This window comes from Bos grunniens, chromosome 2, assembly GCF_055505025.1.
Source record: "Bos grunniens cultivar Pamir isolate PY7600 chromosome 2, Bosgru_T2T1.0, whole genome shotgun sequence".
In the NCBI taxonomy this organism is placed as follows: Eukaryota; Metazoa; Chordata; class Mammalia; order Artiodactyla; family Bovidae; genus Bos; species Bos grunniens.
Window position 1 is genome coordinate 29,683,429 of NC_141166.1, and position 22,375 is coordinate 29,705,803.

At 53.7% G+C, this 22,375-nt stretch overlaps 4 protein-coding genes across 21 annotated transcripts in view; 3 read left to right on the top strand and 1 right to left on the bottom strand.

Moving 5' to 3' along the window:
- Positions 1-409: 409 nt before the first annotated feature.
- On the bottom strand, positions 410-5,685 carry RETREG2 (reticulophagy regulator family member 2). 2 transcript variants are annotated; one of them, XM_086339326.1, is made up of 9 exons: positions 5,348-5,685; positions 4,961-5,067; positions 4,153-4,183; positions 3,656-3,703; positions 3,162-3,246; positions 2,730-2,873; positions 2,480-2,574; positions 2,172-2,307; positions 410-1,917 (listed from the first exon to the last, which is right to left on the bottom strand). In XM_086339326.1, the coding sequence occupies exons 5-9, from the start codon at positions 3,178-3,180 to the stop codon at positions 1,295-1,297; spliced, it is 1,017 nt and encodes a 338-aa protein (XP_086195452.1). In that variant the 5' UTR covers positions 3,181-3,246; positions 3,656-3,703; positions 4,153-4,183; positions 4,961-5,067; positions 5,348-5,685; the 3' UTR covers positions 410-1,294. The 2 variants fall into 2 exon arrangements, with proteins under 2 accessions (XP_086195452.1, XP_086195444.1); XM_086339318.1 differs by having other exon boundaries at positions 3,656-3,791.
- Positions 5,686-5,785: 100 nt separating this feature from the next.
- Positions 5,786-11,395, top strand: CNPPD1 (cyclin Pas1/PHO80 domain containing 1). 4 transcript variants are annotated; one of them, XM_086339336.1, is made up of 9 exons: positions 5,786-6,051; positions 7,087-7,173; positions 7,628-7,736; positions 8,284-8,365; positions 8,528-8,648; positions 8,734-8,862; positions 9,435-9,496; positions 9,861-9,978; positions 10,195-11,395. In XM_086339336.1, exons 1-9 carry the CDS (start codon positions 6,025-6,027, stop codon positions 10,738-10,740), a joined length of 1,281 nt encoding a protein of 426 aa, XP_086195462.1. In that variant the 5' UTR covers positions 5,786-6,024; the 3' UTR covers positions 10,741-11,395. The 4 variants fall into 4 exon arrangements, with proteins under 4 accessions (XP_086195462.1, XP_086195488.1, XP_086195471.1 ...); XM_086339345.1 differs by lacking the exon at positions 5,786-6,051 and adding an exon at positions 6,792-6,853; XM_086339356.1 differs by lacking the exon at positions 5,786-6,051 and adding an exon at positions 6,792-6,848.
- Positions 11,396-13,334: 1,939 nt separating this feature from the next.
- SLC23A3 (solute carrier family 23 member 3) lies at positions 13,335-19,904 on the top strand. Of its 7 annotated transcripts, none has more exons than XM_086339302.1 (12): positions 13,335-13,518; positions 13,633-13,790; positions 13,895-13,992; positions 14,177-14,250; positions 14,605-14,790; positions 15,105-15,228; positions 15,375-15,489; positions 16,264-16,517; positions 17,017-17,122; positions 17,423-17,590; positions 18,859-18,954; positions 19,049-19,904. In XM_086339302.1, exons 6-12 carry the CDS (start codon positions 15,118-15,120, stop codon positions 19,333-19,335), a joined length of 1,137 nt encoding a protein of 378 aa, XP_086195428.1. In that variant the 5' UTR covers positions 13,335-13,518; positions 13,633-13,790; positions 13,895-13,992; positions 14,177-14,250; positions 14,605-14,790; positions 15,105-15,117; the 3' UTR covers positions 19,336-19,904. The 7 variants fall into 7 exon arrangements, with proteins under 7 accessions (XP_086195428.1, XP_086195376.1, XP_086195437.1 ...); XM_086339250.1 differs by having other exon boundaries at positions 14,605-14,786; XM_086339311.1 differs by having other exon boundaries at positions 13,726-13,790.
- A 713-nt stretch (positions 19,905-20,617) lies between these two features.
- Positions 20,618-22,375, top strand: part of NHEJ1 (non-homologous end joining factor 1) — a 92,269-nt gene continuing 90,511 nt past the window's right edge. For 5 of the 8 annotated variants that reach the window (XR_015141882.1, XR_015141884.1, XM_086339403.1 and 2 more), the window contains exon 1: positions 20,707-20,846. The gene's annotated coding sequence lies outside the window, so the exon portion shown is untranslated. Of the gene's footprint in view, positions 20,847-22,375 lie in introns of all 8 variants that reach the window. The other 3 variants (XM_086339383.1, XM_086339393.1, XM_086339443.1) reach the window with 3 other exon arrangements.

The window sequence follows — 22,375 nt, forward strand, 5'->3', positions numbered from 1 at the left end:
TTGGAATCAATTTTAATACAGGTCTAAGTCCTGCTTGTTTGCTTCTATCAGGAGAGACAAATGAGGACTGAGGGAGTTAACCGTCAGTACATAGATAGGTAAGGACTTCTGACAATAAGTGTTAAGCTTGTGGACAACACTAGAAAACAACTATTGTGGTGCACAGTGGTCTCAAATTTCTGACTGGGAAGCTGAAGCAGTCTCCTCCTGCACATACTTACTTGCACATGCTAAACCTTACTAAGCATATCACAGAGAACTCGGCTAAGGGCAGGTTAGAGCTGTCACGGTAATTCTTGCTTCTGGCCTTGTTTTGCACCGAAGTAAATTAACAGCCAGGAGCAAATAGGGGACAAGGCAGTAGGGGCAGAGCACAGAGGGAGACAGAGCTCACAGTGAGGCAGGCAGCAGCAGTTCTAACCATCAACACTTTATTTTTCCAGTCAACACCTGCACAGATGTTACTGTCCATTTTCTGACCCTAGTAGGGGGTCCCACCACACTTGGACCATGGCCCAGAGAAACAGATCTTCTTACTCCTCCCTAAGATAAGAAAGCCCCTCACCCCACAAGACAGAGGTCCTGCTCACTACCACAGCGCTGGCGTATGTGCTGTGGGATCCCTGCTCTCATCCTGTATAGGGAAGGGCCAGGATGAACGAGGGCAAGGGTGCAGTGGAGGTTCCACGGCTACAGTGACTTAAGTGCATTAACTACTGACCCGACCCACCACCCCAGGTTTCATCTGTACCTCCCAGACGGGAGCCTCCCTAAAGCTTAGCTGGGGCCAGCTGGGGAGGAAGAGCTGGTAAAGAGTGGGGATTGAGCTGCTAAGGACAGGACACAGCAGGGAAGTAAAGCGGAGAGGGGCTGGGATAGGAAAGAAAAATGATAAAGTGCCTGAACTAAACAACCGAGTGGGACACGAGGACAGAGCAGCACAGGTCCCTGAGGAAAGGAGGAAAAAGAAAAGGACAGACCGTCAGGGCTTGGGGCATTGTGGAATGAGACTAGAGATGAGGCGGGGAGGCAAGTGGGAAGGACTCCCCTAGCCCTGTTCATAACCACTAAACCCAAATGTAAAATTATTTACAAACTTAAAACAAATCCCAGGTACTGTCCCAGGCCTGGGACGGCAGGCAGGCAGGCAGGCAGGCAGGTGGAGGGTGGACTGGCTCCATCTGATAGCCAGCTTCCCCACATATTGCTCCTCCCCAGGATAGCAGGGAAAGGAGCCAACAGTGACATCCTTAGCCAGGAGGCCCTACTGTGCCTGCAACTCCTTCCCCCAGGCTTATGGCTCTGCCATGGCCTGAGCCTCCTGGTCTGACTGTACCAGAGACGGGGTGTCGGGCCCTAGGGGTGGAGGGGGTGGAGCATCAGGGGGCTCTGGGCATGTCTCTGGACCCAACCCCAGCTCTGCATTTAGCTGCTCCAGCTCCCCCTGATCGAGCAACTCGAAGTCCTCAGTGGTGAGTGCCTCTTCTTCCTCAGGGGCAGGCAGGGGCTGGGGTGAGTCCTGGGGCAGAGATGGGAGTACGGAGGGGGAGGGGACTGGGTCACTTTCGGCAAGGCCAAGTAGGGGCAACAGGGTGCTGGGAGGAGTGGTGAGGTCACCACTCACTGCTTCCGGGCTCAGTGTCTCCACTGGTCCTCCAGGGGAGAGCATCACTCCATCTGTGGGAGACCCTGCCCCATTGAAGTGCGTGTTCACAAAGTGAAGGGGGGATGAGAGCTGAAGCAAGGCTTCCTTGGATGCCGCATCTTCTTCCTCCTCCAAGTCCAGGTCTTGTCGTGAGAGGGCCTGAGGGGGGCCCAGCAGATCTTCGGGAGGGGCCAGGTCTGTCTCCTCTCCCTCCCCTAGCTCCCGACTCAGGGCCTCCTCTGGTTCACTTGGCAGGCTCTGCTGGTCCAAATCTGTGCAGAAAACAAAGGGCCAGGAATGGGCCTGCTGTTCTGAGTAGCTGCAACGGGCCACTCAGTTCAAGTATGAGAACTCAGGACATAGGATACTAGGCCAGGCCTTGGGTGTTAAGGTCTTTCAGGAACTTGGTATACAACTAGGGGATGAGCTCCCCAAAGAAAACATTTATGAGGGCAACCACCAGAGAGCACAGCCAGCATCCCGACAGGGAACAGGAAGATTAGGAGGGACAAAGGACTTCCCATACCCTCCGACACGTCAGTTAGTTGTGGAGTGGTTGCCCGGGAGACAGAGAAGCCACCGCTTTCCAAAATAGAAGCCTCCTCATCTGACAGCTCTGAGTCTGTAATGGCCAAGGCCAGTGCTGTTTTCTTCACATCCACCTGCAAGGGAACCACGATGAACGCAACAGACAAAGGGATGAGAGAGCCCATTTCCAGGAGCATCCCTGCCCTGCCACTGACTCCCATCCCCTTGAGAGGTGGCTGCTCTAAAGCAGATTCTCCCCCAGCCTTCTACTCGACAGCCCATCGCCCCTGGACCCCTGGACCTCACCACCGGGGAGAAGCCAGCCAGTTCTGCCTCGCTCTCACTCTCTGTCTCCGCCAGTGGCTCATCACCTCCGGGTGGTGCATTCTTCCCCTGCCGCTCTGGAGAACAACAGCAGGGCAGTGACCAAGCAGGAACGGAGGTGGGGGACAAACATAGCCACAGTTCTGGAGAGTATCTAAATCCCAGGGCATTTCACAAGCCTCAAACCAAGGTCCTCCCCGCCTTTCCCCCCTGGGTCATGGGATCCCCTTACTCCTCTTGTCGTGTTTGTGATGCAGGGCATCAGCTTCTGCCTTCATGCTGTAGTCCAGCTGCATGAGGAGTGGCTCCAGGCGCGTGTACATCCTCTGGATCAGTTCATGATACACCACCAGGGGCCATAGCAGGATACTCAGCACTGAGGGTCAGAGAGTCAACTCAGAGCTCCCTATGCCTATTACCTAAGAGCCCTCATTCAACTGATGCCTAAACAGGAAAGGCTGAAGGAGACCAAGCCCCTTCCTGAGGCTGTGCCAACTTCTTCCCACATCCACTGCCCTCCTTCCACTAATCCCACAGCATCCGCCTGAAGATCTCTGTAAATGGGTAAATGGGCAAAGAGAGTGCAACAACCCCCCTTGGGTCAGTCCAAGAAAAGAGGACAAAGAAAGAGCTCTGGAAAGGGCAGGGGCCAGATGCTACTCACAGACAATGTAGGAAATCATAATCCCTGGCACATAGTGTCCCAGCACAGCCAGCACAGCACAGCCAGAGCAGACACGAGCACAGAACTGCAGAGAAGAGCACAGGGTCTAAGAACAGGGGACTGAGGTATGCGTTCCACTTATCCGGGGAAAGAGTTATTATTGCTCCACTGGTGGAAGGAAGGGTATGTCCTCTAAGAACGCACTGATCCAGTTTAGTCAAGAAGATTCCCAGGATCACTGATTTAGGAAGTTTGCAACTGACATAGCCAAACACCTATAATTCAAACTTGGTCTCTCTTGGCAAGAAATAGTGTCAGGACACCAAAAGCTTACTCTGCCTCTTGTATCAGGCTACTAGCAGTAAGTTTTGCCTCAAGAAGGCCCCAGGCCATATCCTTCGTCTCCAGTCAAGGAGTGCGAGTCACTCCTTCCCCATCCCCACCTCCATTTCTCCACAGGGTAGAGCACTGTTGTGTGATGAGGGGGAGGTTACCTGAGCTGGATTCTGCCTCTTGTACTGCAGCAGCTCCTGCAGATGAATCTGGAAGGTGAGCCAGCTCTCAGCCAGGTATCTGCACAACTCGGGCACACTGAGCAGGTGCGGCCGGGCTCCTGACCCCGCACCCTCACTGGGGAGACATGATATGACCCCTGGAGGCCTCAGACACCAGCTTCCTAGGCACTCAAATCCCTCTGAGAATGCCCATGAGCTCTGTAGTCTAAGAAAGTGGACAACCCTGCCTCCCAAAAGGAGGCTGTATGGCTCCTGGGAAATAAAGCCCGGGGCTCCCAACCCTTTGCCCTGAAAACAGCAGGCACACAAACACCTACACAAGAACCCGGGAGCAAACTTGCTACAGTGCATTCACTATCCTGGGGGCTGTGCTTGCAGGAACTCCAAATTGCTCTGCACCATGGCGGTGACACTGGCACCAAAGCAAGACAGGGTTTGGACATTTGTCTGTTCTTCAAGGGGTGGTCTGCACTCACCTGTCAGAGTGTGGCTCCTCTGGGGATGATGCTATAGAGAGGGAAGAGAGACAAGTTACTCAGGGGCAGAGCTCTGGGAAACACTCCCCAAGCCAGAAACAGTTGCCCTTCCTCTGCAGTCCCAAAGTGCTTTCTCCAAATGCCATTTGCAGGAAGTATTACATTGTTACGCTGTTTGCATGTCTCCTTCCTCAGGCTTTACCCTTTTCAACAATAGAAACCCCATCTTATTCACATTCACATGTACATACACCCCAAACAGCTCACACACAACCTGGCACCCAGTTCTCTAAACTGTCTATTAAGTAAACATGTGGACAAGAAAACCCTGGTAAGAATAGTGAAGCCCTACCATAAGCATATGAAGTGTATTCACAAATTCAAGAATATCCTCCTCCTTATGAAACTGGAGATAGAGTGACTTTTATAAGGTCACATACAGGGTAAACGGGAAGCAGGCAATGGAACCCAGGCAATCTGGAAGCGGAGTCTACAATCTTTACTACAACTACCACATACAATAAAGAATGAAGTCAGGAGGAGAAGAGGACGGCAGAGGATGGGATGGTTAGATAGCATCACCACTCAATGTATAAGAATCAGACACGATTTAGCGGCTGAACAACCACACAATAACATGAATTTTGAGAAAGGGGAAATTTATTTCCCATCTGGGGAAGTAAGCAGTCATGCTTTGGGAGGCAGGTGGCCTGCGGTACATGCGTCTCACCATTCAACCCAAGCCGGGTGGGTCAGGCACAAAACAAGTGCTCACTGGGGCTTGCTGAATGAATCAAGTCACACTCACCAGAGATGTCAGGGAGGAAGCGAGGCTGCCACAAATCCAGCAGAAAATAAGCCAAAAGTGAGATGCTGAGTAGGAAGAAGGGCCGTAGGGAGGACGAAGACAGCAACCTTAGGGAGAAACAGGCACTCAGCGGTGAGTGAGTGAGAGAGGCCCCTACACCCATCGCGAAAGGCCCACTGATGGGGGGAATGGGAACCTCCAGGCCGAATTCGACACCCGAAGACAGAGGAAAGGGGCAACCCAGGCTGACAACGATCTTTAAACCCCAGGAGGTGGACCAGCCCTCCAGGACAAGCGTCTTCCCCAGAAAGGGGAATGGTACTCTGCGCTCGCCCGCCCCCGCTCTCCCGCGCTGCCCGGCCCCGCCCCCTCCTCCCCGGCCGTTACCAGAAGAGGCCGTTGAGCGCGGCCGCCGTGACTAGGCTGTGCAGCGGCTTCTCCCACACCAGCAGCCGCTGCGCTGCGGCCAACACCGCCTCCCAGCCGCGGAGCCGCAGCCACAGCGTCGTGGCGAGGCGTCCTACCGCCTCGGCCGTGGCCGCCTCCTCCTCCGCCTCGCCGGTGGCCTCACCCATGCCCAGGCCCAGGCCCAGGGTCAGGCCCAGCCCCGGGCCCCCACCAGTGCCGGTGTTGCCACCAACACCGCCACTCGCCATAGCCCCGCCGCAGCCGCCGCCCGAGCCCGCGAGGAGCCAGGGCTGCGCGGCCGCCGCCTGGGGCGCGTCAGGCGGAAGGGGGCGCACACCGCGGAGAGGGCCGCCCAGGCCGCGGACGGGCGTCACGTGACGGCGGAGCGACGAGCCCGGCACGTGATGTGCCCTAACCGCCGGGATAGGGTGACCGGCGCCTGCGCGCAGGGGGTTGCCGGTGACCCTGCTCCTACGCAGGTGTGTGTTTTGGCGGCGCTGGGCGGTGTCTCCCTCTTCCTAGAGGGGCTGTAGCTCCGCTTTTGCCCACCCCAGCCAATTTTCTTCCCACTGTGTGGGCAGGGCGGCTAGGGAGGCCGGTCCTGGCCTGGATTGCTGGTGTGAGGCGGCCCGAAGTGGCAGGAAGTCAGCTTCCAGATGACCCCGTGGGATCTTTCTGCTCTGGTTAGGGCGGCGGCCGTCCCTTTACTCAACCCTCGCCGTACTGGTCCTCCCAGTTCCTTCCCCTCAGCAAATAAACAAACACCAGCGCGTGACTCGATCGACTCAAAAACAGAAAAGTTGTTTCCGTCTCAACTTTCTGTAAACTCTCCCTCCTTTCACGCATCGGAACTCCTTCAAATACTTAAGCGAGATATTGGGGTCTCGAAGTCTAAAACTCTGTTTAGGTGCTATTTACTCTTGGCGGGGGCGTTAACACCATTTATTGAGGCTTACAACGTAACAAGCATGTTGTTAACGTGTTCCCTCAACAACATTTAATCTCGGCAATAATCCTACAAAAGTTACAGCCAAAAATCAGTGCCTTTGCTACTTTGTACACAATTCACCAGTTAAAATTTGTGTACTCTTGCTGACTTTATTTTTTAAATGTATATTGTTCTGTGTGTGCATACATCTCCCCTTTAAAAGAAAACAATTGCGAGCAACTCCCTGTCCCGAGTCTTTATTTACATTTATATCTACACCGGCACGAAAAGGTCAGCCGGGCTCGCTCGTCCTCAAGTGTGCCACGGTCCCCTAGGAATTGTCCCGATTTCTCAGACACGCTGGGGCTCAGCGATATCAGGAATTCTAGCCCAGCTCCTTCCCAGCGGTCGAAGCCGGCGGCTCGGCCCAGCTGGCAGCAGGAAGTGCCCGGCGCTGACTTCGCCCGCGACGCCCCCGCGGCTTGTAAACACCGGGCAGACGCGCGGCGCCGCAAAGGCACAGCACGCGCCTCGAAGCCAGGACTCTACTCGGTGAGGTGGGCGCCCAGGCTTTGGAGCTCCACGCCCCGAGTCCGGAGCCGGGAGCCCCGCCCGGAGCGGAACAGGAAGAGGCTCTGCTGCCCGGCCCCGCCTGCCCCGGCTGGCGCGAGGGGAGGGGGCTGCACCGGCAAGGGCGGTGGCCCGCGGGAGGGAGCCCGGCGGACAGGTGGGCAGGCGGGCAGGGACGGCTCCGCGGCCCCTTTAGAACTCGTTCCCTTCCCATCGTAAGGCAGTGGCTGGCGCCGCGATGGACCTGGCCGGGCTCCTGCTAGACGAAGAAGGCACCTTCTCCCTCACCGGCTTCCAGGACTTCACGGTGAGCACGCGGCCCTCCGCCTCCCAGCGCTTGGAGCCGCGACCGCGGGCGCTCCCTCCGCGCCCCCCACCGGAGCCCGAGCGGGGCCGCGAGCTCGCCTGATGGCTCTGCTGGGGAATTAGGCGGTAGCCGCTCGACCCGTGCCTACTCGAGGCCCTGGCTCCTTGGGCCCATGGGGAAAGCCGCGGGGTACAGGAATGGGGTAGGAGGTAACCAGCCCGGCCCCTTCTTGGAGAACTTCTCCTCCGGAGCCCTCGGTGAGAAGGACTCCACCCCCTGTGGACATAGTGCCGCTAGCAAACAATCCAGAGAATGCGGGGCTGGGTGGGGCACGGGCCCCACCAGCCCTGAGGCAGGCCTACCGCCCCGTAGCCCCCTTCCAGTCAGGAGCCAGGATCCTCCAGCATACGCTTCCCTGCCCTTCACCCTCCACCCACCTCCTGCCCTGTTTCAGTTCCTCCCAGGACACCAGAAGCTGAGTGCCCGGATCCGAAGGAGACTCTACTATGGCTGGGACTGGGAAACTGACTGTACCCTGGAGGAGCTCTCCAGCCCGGTGGCAGGTTAGACAGTATTTTGTACGACCGGACAAGTGAGAAGCCTGAAAGTGGGGTTGTCAGCTGTCATCAAAGTGACTCTAGGTGTACCCTGTGAACTACACTGCCTCTTGGTAGCTAGTATGTTTGACAGGTGTAAGGACTAGGTTTGTATTTCATTTTTTCCTTAAATCCAAATGAGTAGGAAATATTGCTGCCTTACAAATTTATGTTATTCTTGATCTATATACTAGAAACTTTTAATTTTCGAAGTATATCTATCATATATTTCCCCCATCAACAAGGCATATTTATCTTCTCAAATGAGCTAGAGTGAAGGACGCACCTAGGTAATTGCAGGTGACAGGGAAATAAGCCTTCCTGCTGGAAGGAGCTGGAATTCAAATTTGGAATAGGCCTTTTGTTTCAGCGTGGGAGAACTGGGTCTCCACTTTGTTACTGTGGTCCTGTCTCCAAGACCTCAAAGAATGTAGATCTGGGTCTTCTGCTGATAGCAGTGGGCACCACTGTGGGGGATTTGTTTGCTCACTCTATTATCCTTCTGCCTCTGCAGATATTGCTGTGGAACTCCTCCAGAAGGCAGCCCCCAGTCCTATTCGCCGGCTCCAGAAGAAATATGTAGCCCACGTGTCCCGGTGAGTCCACAATTGAGAGATACAGAGTGAGAGTGTTTGGGTTCTAGAGAGAGGGGAACAGTTACCTCTAAAGAGAACTTGTAAAGAAACAGGGATGAGCATCATAAGTTACAAGAACCAAAAGATCCTTGCGTTTAATTCCTAATGCTTTCTGATACCCAGAGAGGCTTGCATCTCTCCGTGTGCTATGATGCTGGCTCTGGTATACATTGAGCGGCTCCGGCATAGAAACCCAGACTACCTACAGCATGTGTCATCCTCTGACTTGTTCCTGATCTCCATGGTAAGATGCCCCCTTCCCTTTATCTCCCTGGTAAGCCCGGAGCCAGGTGTGAGCTCTACTGATACCACCTCTGGTTCCTCTGCAGATGGTGGCCAGTAAGTACCTCTATGATGAAGGGGAGGAAGAAGAGGTCTTCAATGATGAATGGGGAGCTGCTGGGGGTGTGGCCGTGCCCACTCTCAATGCCCTGGAGAGGGGCTTCCTGAGTGCCATGGTGAATAGCTCTTCTCTCTCTTGCTCTGTTTTCCTGACCTGCTTTTATGTTCTTTTCATCCTTTGTTTTTTATCTCCCAGCTTCTTGTGGTCTCTTCATTTATCTTTCTGTTTGTCTTCTTTATGTCTTCCCTTATTAGCATCTTCCCCTCTAGCTTTTCTGGAATAAGCACAGTCTTTGGAGGTTCCTGGCATGGTGAAGTCAGAAGTGGAGATCTCCCATTGTCAGTCTTCCAGGTCCCACAGAGTACACTCTGAGCCAGAGCTTATCTTACTGGGCTCTGGGTATTTGCTTCCAGACTTTGCCTTTCCCTAGATTCTGGGCTCCCTATGGGCATGAACCATTCCCAGGATTATTTTTTTCCCCTTGCTTTTACTGGAGGGTGCAATGTGAAACCAGATATGTGGTGATTAAATAAGTTAATACATAAAAGCTTTTGGAACAGTATCTGGCACATGGTAAGAGCCACGTGTTACCTGTAGTGGAGGTTGTAGTTGCTGCTGTGGGTCTGGTTATTAATTGACTGTGGCTCATGTCCAAGTCTGGTTGGATGCTCTTCTCTTTATCCACAGGATTGGCGGCTCTACACTGATCCTCGGGAAATCTTTGAGGTGCTGAGCTGGCTGGAGGGCTGGTAGGTTCTAGGAATTGGGAAGAGGGACTTGAGGATTTGGAGGCTGAGGCCTAAGCCATAGGAGCTAAACAGAGGTGAGGGTCTGGGGGGAGGGAGAAAAGGAGAAAGAGAATTGCCCAAGGTCATGGTTCCGAAACGAGTCTGCTCTCCTCTTTGTAATCACCTTTGGAAAAGTGGGAGAAGCTTATTTAAAATACAGATCTTGGTCTCACCCTTATCTTTGGAATCAACGGGTAGTCTAGGAGCCTGTACATTTAACAAGTTCCCCGGTGTTCCCTGGTAGGTCCCTGGGGGAATGAGGGTGCCGGTGGGCCAGCTGCAGGAAGATTGCAGACCCTCTCTGTCTTTTCTCCTATCCCTGCAGCGTGGCTGAGCAGCAGGGGCGCCGGCGGGGCTGGTACACCTACACAGACCTGTGTGTGCTGCTGGAGCAGCCTGCCTGGCAACTGGTGCTGGGCTCCCTCTGTCAGCAGCTGGCAAAGGTGAGGCAGGTCAGGAAGCAGACGGAGCTTGAGCTGGCTGATGTCAAGCAAATACAGAATGGCTCAGGAGATGGGGTTGGAAGTAGATGGTGACTGAGATCTCTTAAGTTGAGTCCACATGTCCAGAGAGAAGGGATGGGTGTGTTAAAGACATTTAGAAGAGGGTTCAGAGGAAGGGGATTTGGGCACTGACCTTTCTTAACCCCTCTCCCCCAGCTGTCCTGCCTGTTGGCTATGGCATATGTGAGCAGCGTGGCCCTCGCCGTGGCATCGATGGCCGTAATACACCAGTCCTTAGGGCTGTCCTGCAGCCCCCCGCCTGGCCCTCCAGACCTTGGACTGGCCTCCAGGTGCCTTTTGGAACCCTGCATACCTTCTCCCATGCCACAGTGCCTGCCGTCTCCTGCTAATGTCTCCGGCTGCCTGGAAGGCAATGTAGTGTTGCGTTCACTGTGGGGCAGTCTGCTAGTCTCGCTGACTCCCCCACCATTGCCTCCTCCGGACCCTCCTGCTCCCCCCATTCTTCTTCACAACTGCCCCCTTTGCCAGAAGCTCCAGAAGGACTCCCCAACCTGCCGTGCCTGCCACCACCTCAACCATACTGTCCCCACGGGGCCCCCCAGTCCTTGGTCCCACTCCCATGGCCTGGCTCCCCCCTGGCCTTGGAGCCCAATGCCCCCTCTGCTTCCACAGCCCCAGCAATGTTCCCTTTTCAGCATCATGGAACTGGCCCGCCTGAAGTCTTTCATTTTCCCAGGCTAGGTAGGGTTCTGAGGAATGTGTTAAGAGGATTTGGGAGTCCCTGAGAGCCTGGAGGGGCAAAGCTTGATCTGGCTCCTTGGCTGGTCTCCTGTCCTCCTGGGTGATGGAGCTTAAGGGGGTCGTGTGGCAGAAGGACTGAAGATCACTTGCTCTTCTGTCCCTCAGTGGCTGATTGCCTGGCCAGGGCAGTGGTGGTTCCAGGGAAAGCCTCAGCTCAGTGACCAGGGGCGTGTCACAGGTGGACAGGGGCAAGGCTCCTGTCTCTCCATGTCCCCTGGGCTCTTCTAGACTTTTGCTTTTGAGTTTCCTAGGATTGGGCAAGGGAGGGAGGAAACATTGACCAGGGTCTGTTTGATGTCCCTGAGGTAGGAGAGGCAGGGACTGACAGGGCCACCCATGGGAGTTGCTGAGGGAAGTGGGAGGGGGGAAGCCTCCCATACCCCTGCCCAGTCTAGAAGAACCAGGGGCTTCTGGGACCTTCACCCCGGCCCTTTTGTCTTCCAACATTCTCTTCTTAGTCCCCCGCTCCTGGGCTTTTCTCTCTTCCAGTTCCTCTCCTGGGTGTTCTCTTCACGGGCCTCTCTGGCCACTGCTTTATATCTGGATTTTTCACGCTTTTGTAGAACTAAGGTTTCAATAAACAGTTTTAGTTGCATGGCCTGGACTCTTCCTTCTGCAGCAGCCCTCAAAGAACTCTCCTCCCCAGATCTTCCTTCTCAGCCTCCTACTCCCTGATCCTACCGTCCTGCTGCTCATTCTCTCTGACCCCCATTCCAGAATGTCCTTGTTTGATGGTCATAGGTTCTCATACCAAGCTGCTCCCTCGTTCCTGCTCCCAGCACCCTGGGGCCCCTAACACTCCTCGATTCTAGTGCAGTGGGGCACAGATGGTGACTGTGCGGTGCCTAGGGGTAGCCCTGTCTGTCACAAGTTCTGAGTGAGCACCATCTTTGTGGATCCCAAGGCCATCTCATGGAGAGCATATCCAGCAGAGCCCCGTGAGCTCCTTGAGGGCAAGCCCAAGGACACTTTGTCTCCTGACTTCCTTTCTGGGCTGACAAATGGTGGTAATTAGCGTAAGGGCTTCCGTGGTGGCTTAGCAGGTAAGGAATCCGCCTGCGATGCAGGAGACCCGGGTTCAATCCCTGGATTGGGAGGATACCCTGGAGAAGGAAATGACAACCCACTCAAGTATTCTTGCCTGGGAAATCCCATGGGCAGAGAAGCCTGGTGGGCTACAGTCCATGGGGTCACAAGAGTCAGACACAATTTAGTGACTAAACCACCACCAAAGAGAAGACCAAGGCTGGGTTATCACTGGAAGAAGAAGAGCAGCCAGCTGAACCGAGATGATTTGGTACCACAGAGGAAGAGACACAGTAGGGGTGGTACTGCCACCTAGGGGGCATCTTGGAAACTTATGGGTCATTTTTTGGTTGACAAAAATTTGAAGGGATGGGACGTACTGGCACTTAGCCTATATGGGAAGCTACACATCCAGAAAGGCTCGAGAATTCCCTTATGAAGAATTCCCGAGCAACTTTTGAATGACTGGGTGGATATCATGTATGACTGTTTATCTGAGCCTGGAACTACTTATTTTCTCTAAGCATGTAAACACAGAATAGATTTTGCCCATTTGGAAAGACTCTGTTTCCCAGGAATGCATCTCTGTGTACATTAAATCTATGCTTTGTTCAGTACTTTACAAAGAACTTGTTCACTCTTTTGGAACATCGGTCATGAATGGCAGCGCTGCCAGGGGTACACCTGTCATCAGGGAAGCACCAGTATCAGCTGGGATTGTAGCTGTCACATCTGTGGCAATTCCACTTGAGGGGTGGGCACTGGGCTGCTTCATTGTCTTCTAGTTTAGTTGGACCCAAGCTTTCCCACGGTGAAATAAGTCATTATAAATTACTTTGAGGACTTCCCTGCTGGTCCCGGGGCTAGGACTCCGTCCTCCTGATGCGGGGGGCCCAGGTTTCATCCCTGGTCAGGGGAACTGGATCCCACATGCCACAACTTAAGAGTTTGCACGCCACAACTAAAGATCTCACATGCTGCAGCAAGGATTGAGGATTCTGCTTCCCCCAGTTAGGATTGGAGCAGCCAAATAAATATTTAAAAAATAAATCACTTTGATTTCTTTATATTACAATGAGGACATTGTATACAGAGTTGTGATCACAGTTGTCATACATGACGAAGGATGTACAAGGCTTGAGAACTACTGTAATTGCGATGGTTCCAAATGGCAGTGGTGAGGAGGCAGTACAGTCTATCAAACTTGCCCTGGCTATGCTGGGGGGGTTTCCTCCCCACCACTCCTATCCTGGGACAGGAGACCCAGATGGAGATTCTTGGGAGGGGGAGGGACTCGGAACTTGGTTCCCCGGTTAATGGGTGATGGAATTTGCACAAGAGCTGGGCAAAGGTGAAAGGGCTGCGTCCTGCCCCAAATCCCTCATCTCTTCGCTCTGCTTCATTGACACTCCCGCCCCCTCCCTGCTCCAGGCAGCTAACTTCACACAAACTCTGACCTCTTACTCTCTCTCTCTCCCTACTTAACTCTGGCCCAGGGTGGCCAGGACGAGACAGAAGGCAGGGAGCATGAGCCAGTCACCCCCCAACGCCATACAGCTCCAGTCTGTGGGTTCCCAGGGCACCCTGGCTACCCTGCCACGGCCACCCGATGTCCAAAATCCCTCCTCTGACTCTTGGGCCTCTCTGTGTGGGCCTCCTCCTTGGGGCCTCAGCTGTCTTCTGGCTCTGCAGGTAGGAGGCAGAGGTGCCTGGGTCGCTGTTGGCTGAAGAGGGTGTTTGAAGGGTGTAGGTGTGGTGGCATGAGAAACCCTCTGGAAATACGTATTTCTGCCTAATCACCCGCAGCATATCTTGGTGTTGGCTTCTCTACTCTGCACCTCCCACCTGCTCCTGCTTCAAAGTCTCCCAGCAGGAGGACTCTCTTTCTCCCCTGCCCAGCTCCTGGCTTCCAGCCTCTTTGCATGTGGCGTGTCTACCTCCCTGCAAACTTGGATGGGCAGCAGGTGAGAGGAATTCCCTGGAGAGAAGGTGACAGGGTCCCAGCGGGGAGGCGAGGCTCAGGGAGGCTGGTGACTGCCCCACGTTACCAGACCTGCTGTTCCTACAGGCTGCCTCTTGTCCAGGCTCCATCCTTACAGTTTCTTATCCCCGCCTTGGTGCTGACCAGTCAGAAATTACCTCTGGCTCTCCGGACACCTGGAAACTGTGAGCACAGAGCAAGGGCACAGGGCGAGGGTGGAGTTGGGTGCTCCTCTGAGCACACAGGTGGACTTGGGTGCAGGGTTGAGATGGGGCAATGATGAAAGGGCCAGGCACCAGCCAGAACTGTAGAGCGATGGGTCTCCATCCTGTTTCCATCTCTCCTCTCCACGCCCCCAACTTCTCCCAGCCTCCCTTGTGCTGCGCCTCTGTGGGGGGCCTGGCTGCCATGGCTTGGAGCTCTGGAACACTTCTATCCGAGAGGTACGTGCTTGGGGATGTGGAGGAGGAGGGCTGGACTAAGAGTGCTCCCGGGGTTGGGGAGGTTCTTGTTTCCATTTTGTAGGAACTGAGGTGAGGTTTTTGTAGGGGAAGGAGGTGGTGGTGGGGAACCTCTCCTGGAATTGTTGGTTTTTGTTTTTTGTTTTTGCCACATCATGCAGCTTGTGGGATCTCAATTCCCCAACCAGGGACTGAACCTGGTCCATGGAAGTGAAAGCCTGGAATCCTAACCACGAGGATTCCAGCGAACTCCCTGGAATTAGTTAAGAAGTCCAGGCTGAGGTCATCTTGATAAAGGAGAATGTTTTCTCTTTGTCCTTTTCTCCTCTCCACCAGGTGTCCGGGGCTGTGGTGGTCTCTGGGCTGCTGCAGGCCATTCTGGGGCTGTTGGGGGGTCCTGGCCACTTGTTCCCCCGCTGTGGGCCCCTAGTGCTGGCCCCCAGCCTGGTTGTGGCAGGGCTCTCTGTCTACAGGGAAGTAGCTCTGCTCTGCTCCACTCACTGGGGCCTGGCATCGCTGTACGTAAGTCCTAAGAGGCATGATGCCCAGTGGGTTGTGTGGGAGCAGGGGGAGGGGAGAGCTGCTACTCTACCAGTCCAGCAGCCGTCTCAGCAGGGATAACACTTGTGGGTTTGGAATCCAGGACTTTTACTGGATTCATTTGTTCACCTTGACTTGTACCTTGTCTCCCACTGATCCCCAAGGTGCCCTCCTGCCCTCTCCATGGGGGCATTCTTCTCTGGAACAACCTTTCGTGGTATTCTGCCCCTCCCATCTCCACTCCTTGCCTCAGGGGCAAGCTTCCTCTTGCCCCTAAAGCCCCTTCCCTTTTCTAGGCTGATTGTGCTCATGGTGGTCTGTTCTCAGCACCTGGGCTCCTGCCTGCTACCCCCATGCCACTGGAGGCCAGCTTCAACCTCTTCAACCCATACTCACATCTTGGCCTTCAGGCTCCTCTCGGTATGTGGGAGTTTGGGTGAGAGGCAGTTGGAGTTAGGAGGGCTGGCATGGATTGCTCACTTGGCCCCTACTTGGTTGTTGCTTACCCCTTTAAGAAGGTTGGAAGGTTCTGGGGGAGGGGTTCTTTTCTGAGTCTTGTCCCTCAGGTGCTGATCCCAGTGGCCTGTGTGTGGATTGTCTCTGCCCTTCTGGGTCTCAGCATCATCCCCGGGGAGTTGTCTGCCCCCACCAAGGCACCATGGTTTTGGCTGCCTCATCCAGGTAGGCTTTCTCCTAGAATGCAGAGCCTGCATTCAGGAAGCTTATAATATGTCAGGGAATACAGATACTAATTCAATAGTTACCTAAGTGAATGTAGAATTGCATGTAGTAAATACAGCAAAGGACATGTACCTTGTATGATGAAGGTTTACAATGGGAAAAAATCTGACTTTATTGGAGAGGTTAGGAAAGGCATTCTTTTTTTAATGGTTTTTATTTATATTTATTTATATTACTTTTTGACCATGCCACACAGCTTGTGGGATCTTAGTTCCCCGTCCAGGGATCGAACCTGGGCCCTCAGCAGTGAGAGATGGAGCCCTAACCACTGGACTACCAGAGATTTCCCAAGAAAGGCATTCTTGAGGAAGTGATCGCTGAGCTGAGATGTGAGAGAGAAGTAGGAGCTTATTAGGGAAAGGCAAGAGACAAGAGCATTCTAGGTGGAGAGAACAGCATACGCAAAGACCCTGTGGTGGCCAGCAGCACAGCAAGTACAAAGGCCTGAAACAAGGCCAGTGTATCTGGAGTGAAAGGAATGATGAAGAGTGTGGTTGCAGATGAGGCTAGAGAAAGAGGTAAGGGTCAGACCAAAGGGACTTTGTAGATCGCAGTAAAGGGATGGGTTTTTACTCTGAGTTTGATGGTTTTGTCCCAAGACATTATCTTCAAAGACAATGAGGCCTTTAGGCTTCTTGTGTCACAGGCTTTTGCAGGCAGGGGGATGCTTCAGACTTGAGTCTGGCCCCAAAGTGGCTCCTTCTCCCTCCCCAGCTGAGTGGGACTGGCCCTTGCTGACACCCAGGGCTCTGGCTGCAGGCATCTCCATGGCCTTGGCAGCCTCCACCAGCTCCCTGGGCTGCTATGCCCTCTGTGGCCAGCTGCTGCGTTTGCCTTCTCCACCTCCGCATGCCTGTAGCCGAGGGCTGAGCCTGGAGGGACTGGGCAGTGTGCTGGCTGGGCTTTTGGGAAGCCCCATGGGCACTGCATCCAGCTTCCCCAACGTGGGCACAGTGGGTCTTCTCCAGGTATGTGAACAGGGGTGTGGGGAGAGGAACCGGAGGTGCAAGAGAGGGAGGGGAACTGATGGCTTGCTGTGCCCAGCCCTCTGTCGGGCTCTTCACAGCAGCCATCTCATTGAGAGAGGTACCTAGAAGTGGTGGGGACTAGGAGTGTGAGGGAGACACTAAGTCACTACTGAGCTCCTTCTGTGCCTCAGGCGTTTGTACCAGGGCTGAGGTTCTAGAGAGAAAGGAGTCAGATGAAGTCCCTGTTCTCTTGAGTAGTTCAAGAGAGAGAGAGGCGGACACGTTAGGAGAAAAGCAAATAAGATAATTTCCAAAAATGATAAGTGCTATTAAGAAAACAAAGCAGGGGATGGGAAGGGGGTTGAGTAAGAGAGATCCCTTTAGGATGCTTCTTGGGAGAGTAACATTTGAGTTGGGATCCAAAGGATGAGATGGGGTTGGCCAAGCACAAAGCTTGAGTGGTTGAAGAGGTGTATTCCAGTGTCTCTTCATCACGTAGGCTGGACCTCGGCGAGTGGCCCACTTGGTGGGGCTGTTCTGCATGGCGCTGGGGCTCTCCCCGAGGCTAGCCCAGCTCCTCACCACTATCCCGCTGCCTGTGCTTGGTGAGTGGGCCTGTGCTTGGTGAGCGGATGTCTCAGCAGCACTAGTATTGAACCAGGATCCCCCAGCAGGGCCCAACTGGTTGCTTGTGGTCGACACCCTTTCTTTCTGAGAAGCTTCCCTAGTATATGGCTGTGAGTATGTGGCAGCTGCCCGCATTTTCTCAGCCACATCTTGGCCTCCTGACTGGGCTTCTGGGCTTTTTGGTGGTCTCTGCCCATCACAACCTGCCCCGCCCTATAGTAAGTACTCTGCTGTGCCAGCCCTCTCCCAACCTCTTCGATTACTTCCGTACGACACAGGTGGGGTGCTGGGAGTGACCCAGGCCATGGTTCTGTCTACTGGATTCTCCAGCTTCCACTTGGCTGACATTGACTCTGGGCGGAATGTCTTCATTGTTGGCTTCTCCATCTTCATGGCCCTGTTACTGCCGAGGGGGTTTCGGGAAGCTTCAGTCCTACTGAAAACAGGTGGGAGGAAGGGGAGGGAAAGAGGAGTTGCCTGGCAGTGGGCAAGCAAGGGCTCAAGGCTTGAGATTCTCTGGACTCCAGGCCCCACACCCTTCTCTGAGCTTGGGGATAAATAGTCTGTCCATTTGTTTAGCAAATATTTACTGAACACCATGCTAGCTTCCTTGGGATACAAAGGCACGTATAGATTTACAGTCTAGTAAAAGAGATGAATCCCATGGACGGAGGAGCCTGGTAGGCTGCAGTCCATGGGGTCGCTAAGAGTCGGACAGGACTGAGCGACTTCACTTTCTCTTTTCACTTTCATGCATTGGAGAAGGAAATGGCAACCCACTCCAGTGTTCTTGCCTGGAGAATCCCAGGGATGGGGAAGCCTGGTGGGCTGCCGTCTATGAGGTCACACAGAGTTGGACACGACTGAAGTGATTTAGCATAGCATAAAAGAGATGAGATGTGTAGAAATGTAACTAGAAAGGTTCAGATAAAGAGCTGTGATGCTCTGCAGTGAGAGAGATGGCTTCTGTTGGAGATGATCCCTGTAACTTTTATGGAGAAAGTAACACTGAGCTGGTCTCGAAGGATGGTAAGATTGAAACGCAATTGGTGAAAAGGTCATTCCTGGCAGAGGAACCACAGTAAACAAAGATGCTGAAGTAGGAAGTCATAGCATATGCTCCAGGAGCGGCAAATAACTTAGTTTGTTAGCTCAGCTTAGCAAACAGCAGTGATTTTAACTGAGGATGGTTTTGCCCACAGAGAACATTTAGCAGTGTCTGGAGACATTTTTGGCTGTTATAAGCAGGGGAGAGGTTGCTTGCATTTAGAGGTTACTTGCATTTAGTGGGTAGAAAGATGCTGTTAAACATTCTATAGTGCCCAGAACAGCCTCTCTCAAACAGAGAATTATCTGGTCCAAATGTCAGTAGTACTAAGGTTGAGGAACTCAGGCTAGAGCATAGAAGGTGAGAAGTAGGAAATAAGGTTGGGGATTTTAATACCAAACTTTGCAAAGACAGGGAGCCTGGAATGATCAAAGCATATCTGGAGGGTACATGGATGCTCAGAAGACAGGGTGTTAAGCAGGGGTCCTGTGGGAAGGGTCTGGGTGTGGGAAATAGAGAGCAAAGGGACAAAGTGGGGAGGGAGAGATAGAACAATTCAGAAAGATATGCCCTCCATCCAGTACTTAAGCTTAGGTTGGAAGTATTAGACCCTTGGTTTTGCATAGCGTCAGAGTCCCCCTCCTGCGTGGTCCCAACCCCTTGTAGGCTGGAGCCCTTTGGATGTGCTACTGCGCTCATTGCTCACAGAGCCCATCTTCCTGGCGGGACTCTTGGGCTTCCTCCTAGAGAACACCATCCCTGGTAAGTTGAGGCCAGGCCCCAGCAGACTGGGGAGTGGCCAGGAAGTCATCACTCCCTGGGTTGGGCAATGTCCTGACCACTTTGTCTTTTGCAGGCACACGGCTTGAGCGAGGCCTAGGGCAAGGGCTGCCACCTCCTTTTACTGCCCGAGAGGCTCCGATGCCTCAGAAGTCTAGGGAGAAGGCAGATCAAGAGTACGAGCTTCCTTTCTCCATCCAAAACCTGTGTCCCTGCATTCCCCAACCCCTCCGTTGCCTCTGCCCGCTGCCCCAAGACTCTGGGAATGAGGAAAGAGGGCCCTCTGAGCCTGGAGAGACAGCTGACTTGTTGCCTGACTTTGGGGACCAGTGCCCTCAGCCTAGCAGAGGACAGTCCCAGTAATTACTAGGATTCCTACTCTGGTTAGTTTAGTCCTACCTTTCAGCTTGCTGGAGAATCAGATGGCAGGCTCCACTTTCTCCTAGGGAGAGGATGTATGTGTGTGTCTCACATGGGCCCCCCCAAAGTCTCACTTCCCAATAGGTGTGTTTGCCTTTTCTTTTCTTAGTTAGGCCTGTTCCAGAGCAGGGACTGTGAATGAATGAGTGATATTTTGCCTGTGAATGATCTATACTCGAACCCTAGCATTCACTTAACTGATATTTATTGAGTATCTCCTCTGTGTAAGGTCCTGGAAATACAGATATGGATAAGACAGGGTCCCTCCCCTCTCTAATACTTATGATTTAAAAAGACATGTAATTACTGGACTTCCCTGGCGGTCCAGTGGTTAAGACTCTGAGCTTCCAATGCAAGTGGTGTGGATTCGATCCCTGGTGGGGGAACTACTAAGATCCTGTAAGCTTGGTGGTGCATCAAAAAGAAACAACAACAATAAAAAACATGTAATTACTAACTAAAATCCAAAATGGAAGTCAGTCTTCAATAAAGATTAAAAGAATGCTATGGGAGCAAAGAGTAAGAAACAATGAATTCTGATTGGGGACAGTGGGAAAGACTTTACATAGAAGCAGCACTGGGGCTGGTCTTAACAAGAGGACTTTGGGTTGGGGAACATGGATGAGGAGAATTTTTCAGACTTGGGTGTCCAGATGGAGCAAAACTGTAAGTTACACAAGGTACAAGATGAGTTGGATTGGTGATGGAGCATAAGTATGGTGGTGGATGGAGGGAGAAAGGAGGCAGGAAGGTACAAGATAAGGTCAGACCAGGGACAGTATGCCTGGGAGACTCATCTCTTAACGACCAGCGTGCTGGTGGGACCCAAGAGAGACTATCTAGTGACGTTCAATCCCCTCATTTTATTTAAAAACAAAACAAAAAAGACACGTAGGGTAGGGAAATTTGACTTTCGGTTTTTCAACAAATCCAAATTCGTGGTCCTCTTTCCTGCATTTCGTCTGGCATTCTTTCTACTCTGCCAGGGCAACTCTGCTGTGCTGAGCTTAGTCGCTCAGTCATGTCCGACTCTTTGCGACCCTATGGACTATATCCAGCCAGGCTCCTCTGTCCGTGGGGATTCTCCAGGCAAGGATACAGGAGTGGGTTGCCATGCCTCCTCCAGGGAATGCATCTTCCCAACCCTGGTCTCCCGCATTGCAGGCGAATTCTTTACTATCTGAGTCACCAGGGACGTAGGGCAACTCTAAGGAGAGTCCTTATCCTTCCACTTCCCTACCAGGGCCCCGGTAGCCCTCCGGCTCCGAGCACTCCACTTATCAGCTCCTGGAGCCCAGATGCCCCGCCCACATCAGGCCTGGGCTCCGCCCCAGTGTCCCAAGACCCCACCTCCCTGTAGTGGGGGTGGGAAATGCTTCTACTCTAGGCCTTTTCGTTGGCGCGGGCGGGCCAGCCTGCCGCGGGGAGGGTGAGAGCTCCCTCGGCCGCTCACGGTAGGTGGGGTCGAGCTCTAATCCGGGCCAGGGCCGAGGCCAGGCAGCGAGAGACTTCTCGGGCCCTGCGGGCTGGTCCTGGCAATAGTGCCTCCTCCCCCCAAGTGTCCTGCCAGGAGGGACCCGCGCGGCCAAGGTTCTGGGCCAGGCCTCCGGGGATGGGCGGCGGGGGCGGGGTGGCGGGGGCCGCGCGTGCGCAGCTCGCCTCCCGGCCGCGGGGCGGGGTTTGCGGAGGTACTCCTACCCGGCAACTTGCTGCGATGAAGCAGCGGGTTTTTGGCCTTGTTGCCCCTTGGGGAGTTCGGAGCCGCGCCTCACGCAGCCGGCTCTGTAAAAATAGAAACACGGACTGGAAGGCGTTTCTAGCGAGGGCGAATGGAAACTGGCTGCCACCAGGCGGGGCTCCTGGGGTGGGGCTGTGGTAAAGGGAGAGAGGGTCCGCCCTCTCCCAGAGGGGTGAGGCGGGGCGGGGTCTAGCCCGGACGGTCGTTGGTGTTCTGCTTCCCTCTGCAGGATGGCGGAGGAACTGCGCCTAGAGGGGTTCATGCCCACCCGCCTTAGGCAACCCCGCTCCGCTGTTGGCCCTCCACACTTCCCCTCCCTTCATTCAGTAATTGTAACAGGTGTACATTTGACTTCCCTCATAACTCAGTGACACAACTGAGCGACTTCACTTTTCACTTTCATGCATTGGAGAAGGAAATGGCAACCCACTCCAGTGTTCTTGCCTGGAGAATCCCAGGGACGGGGGAGCCTGGTGGGCTGCCGTCTCTGGGGTCGCACAGAGTCGAACACGACTGAAGCGACTTAGCAGCAGCAGCATAGATCAGTAGGTAAAGAATCTACCTGCAATGCTGGGGACCCGGGTTCGATTCCTGGGTCGGGAGGATCCCCTGGAGAAGGAAATGGCAACCCACTCCAGTAATCTTGCCTGGAAAATCCCGTGGACAGAGGAGCCTGGCAGGCTACAGACCCTGGGGTCGCAAGAGTCGGACACGACTTAGCGACTAAACCACCGCCACCACACTTGAAGCTAATATAATATTGTAAATCAGCTATACTTAAATAAAAAATTATTAGAAGGAAAAGAATAAAAAACGGGTGAATCTGGTTAATGTGAAGTCATCCTAGAAGGAAGTAAGAAAAAGCTGAGATATAGGAGGCCTCAGAACTGGACGTGTGTGGTGGGAGCAGCTTACTCTAGGTGTGGTGCTGAATTTCTCAAACTTTTTGGGGGGGCTTGTTGACCCCCCCAGCTGCATTTTAAACTCCTCCCCCGCCCACAAAACACCATACCAGTGTGGGGGTCTTGAGCATCCAGGCTTTCTAAAGTGACAGGCTCAGATAATCAGCCCAATTTTGGTGACTGAGAGTGCACACTGGGGAGTGCCTAGAAAGGAAAGAATGGCTTGGCGACTTGCTATTTGTGACAGACTTGAGGTTTGTGATCTTCGGCAAAGTGGGACTCTGGTCTGGTGAGGACTGGCTTCATCATTCCCAGATCTCCTCCGAGTAGGAATAGCAGGGGA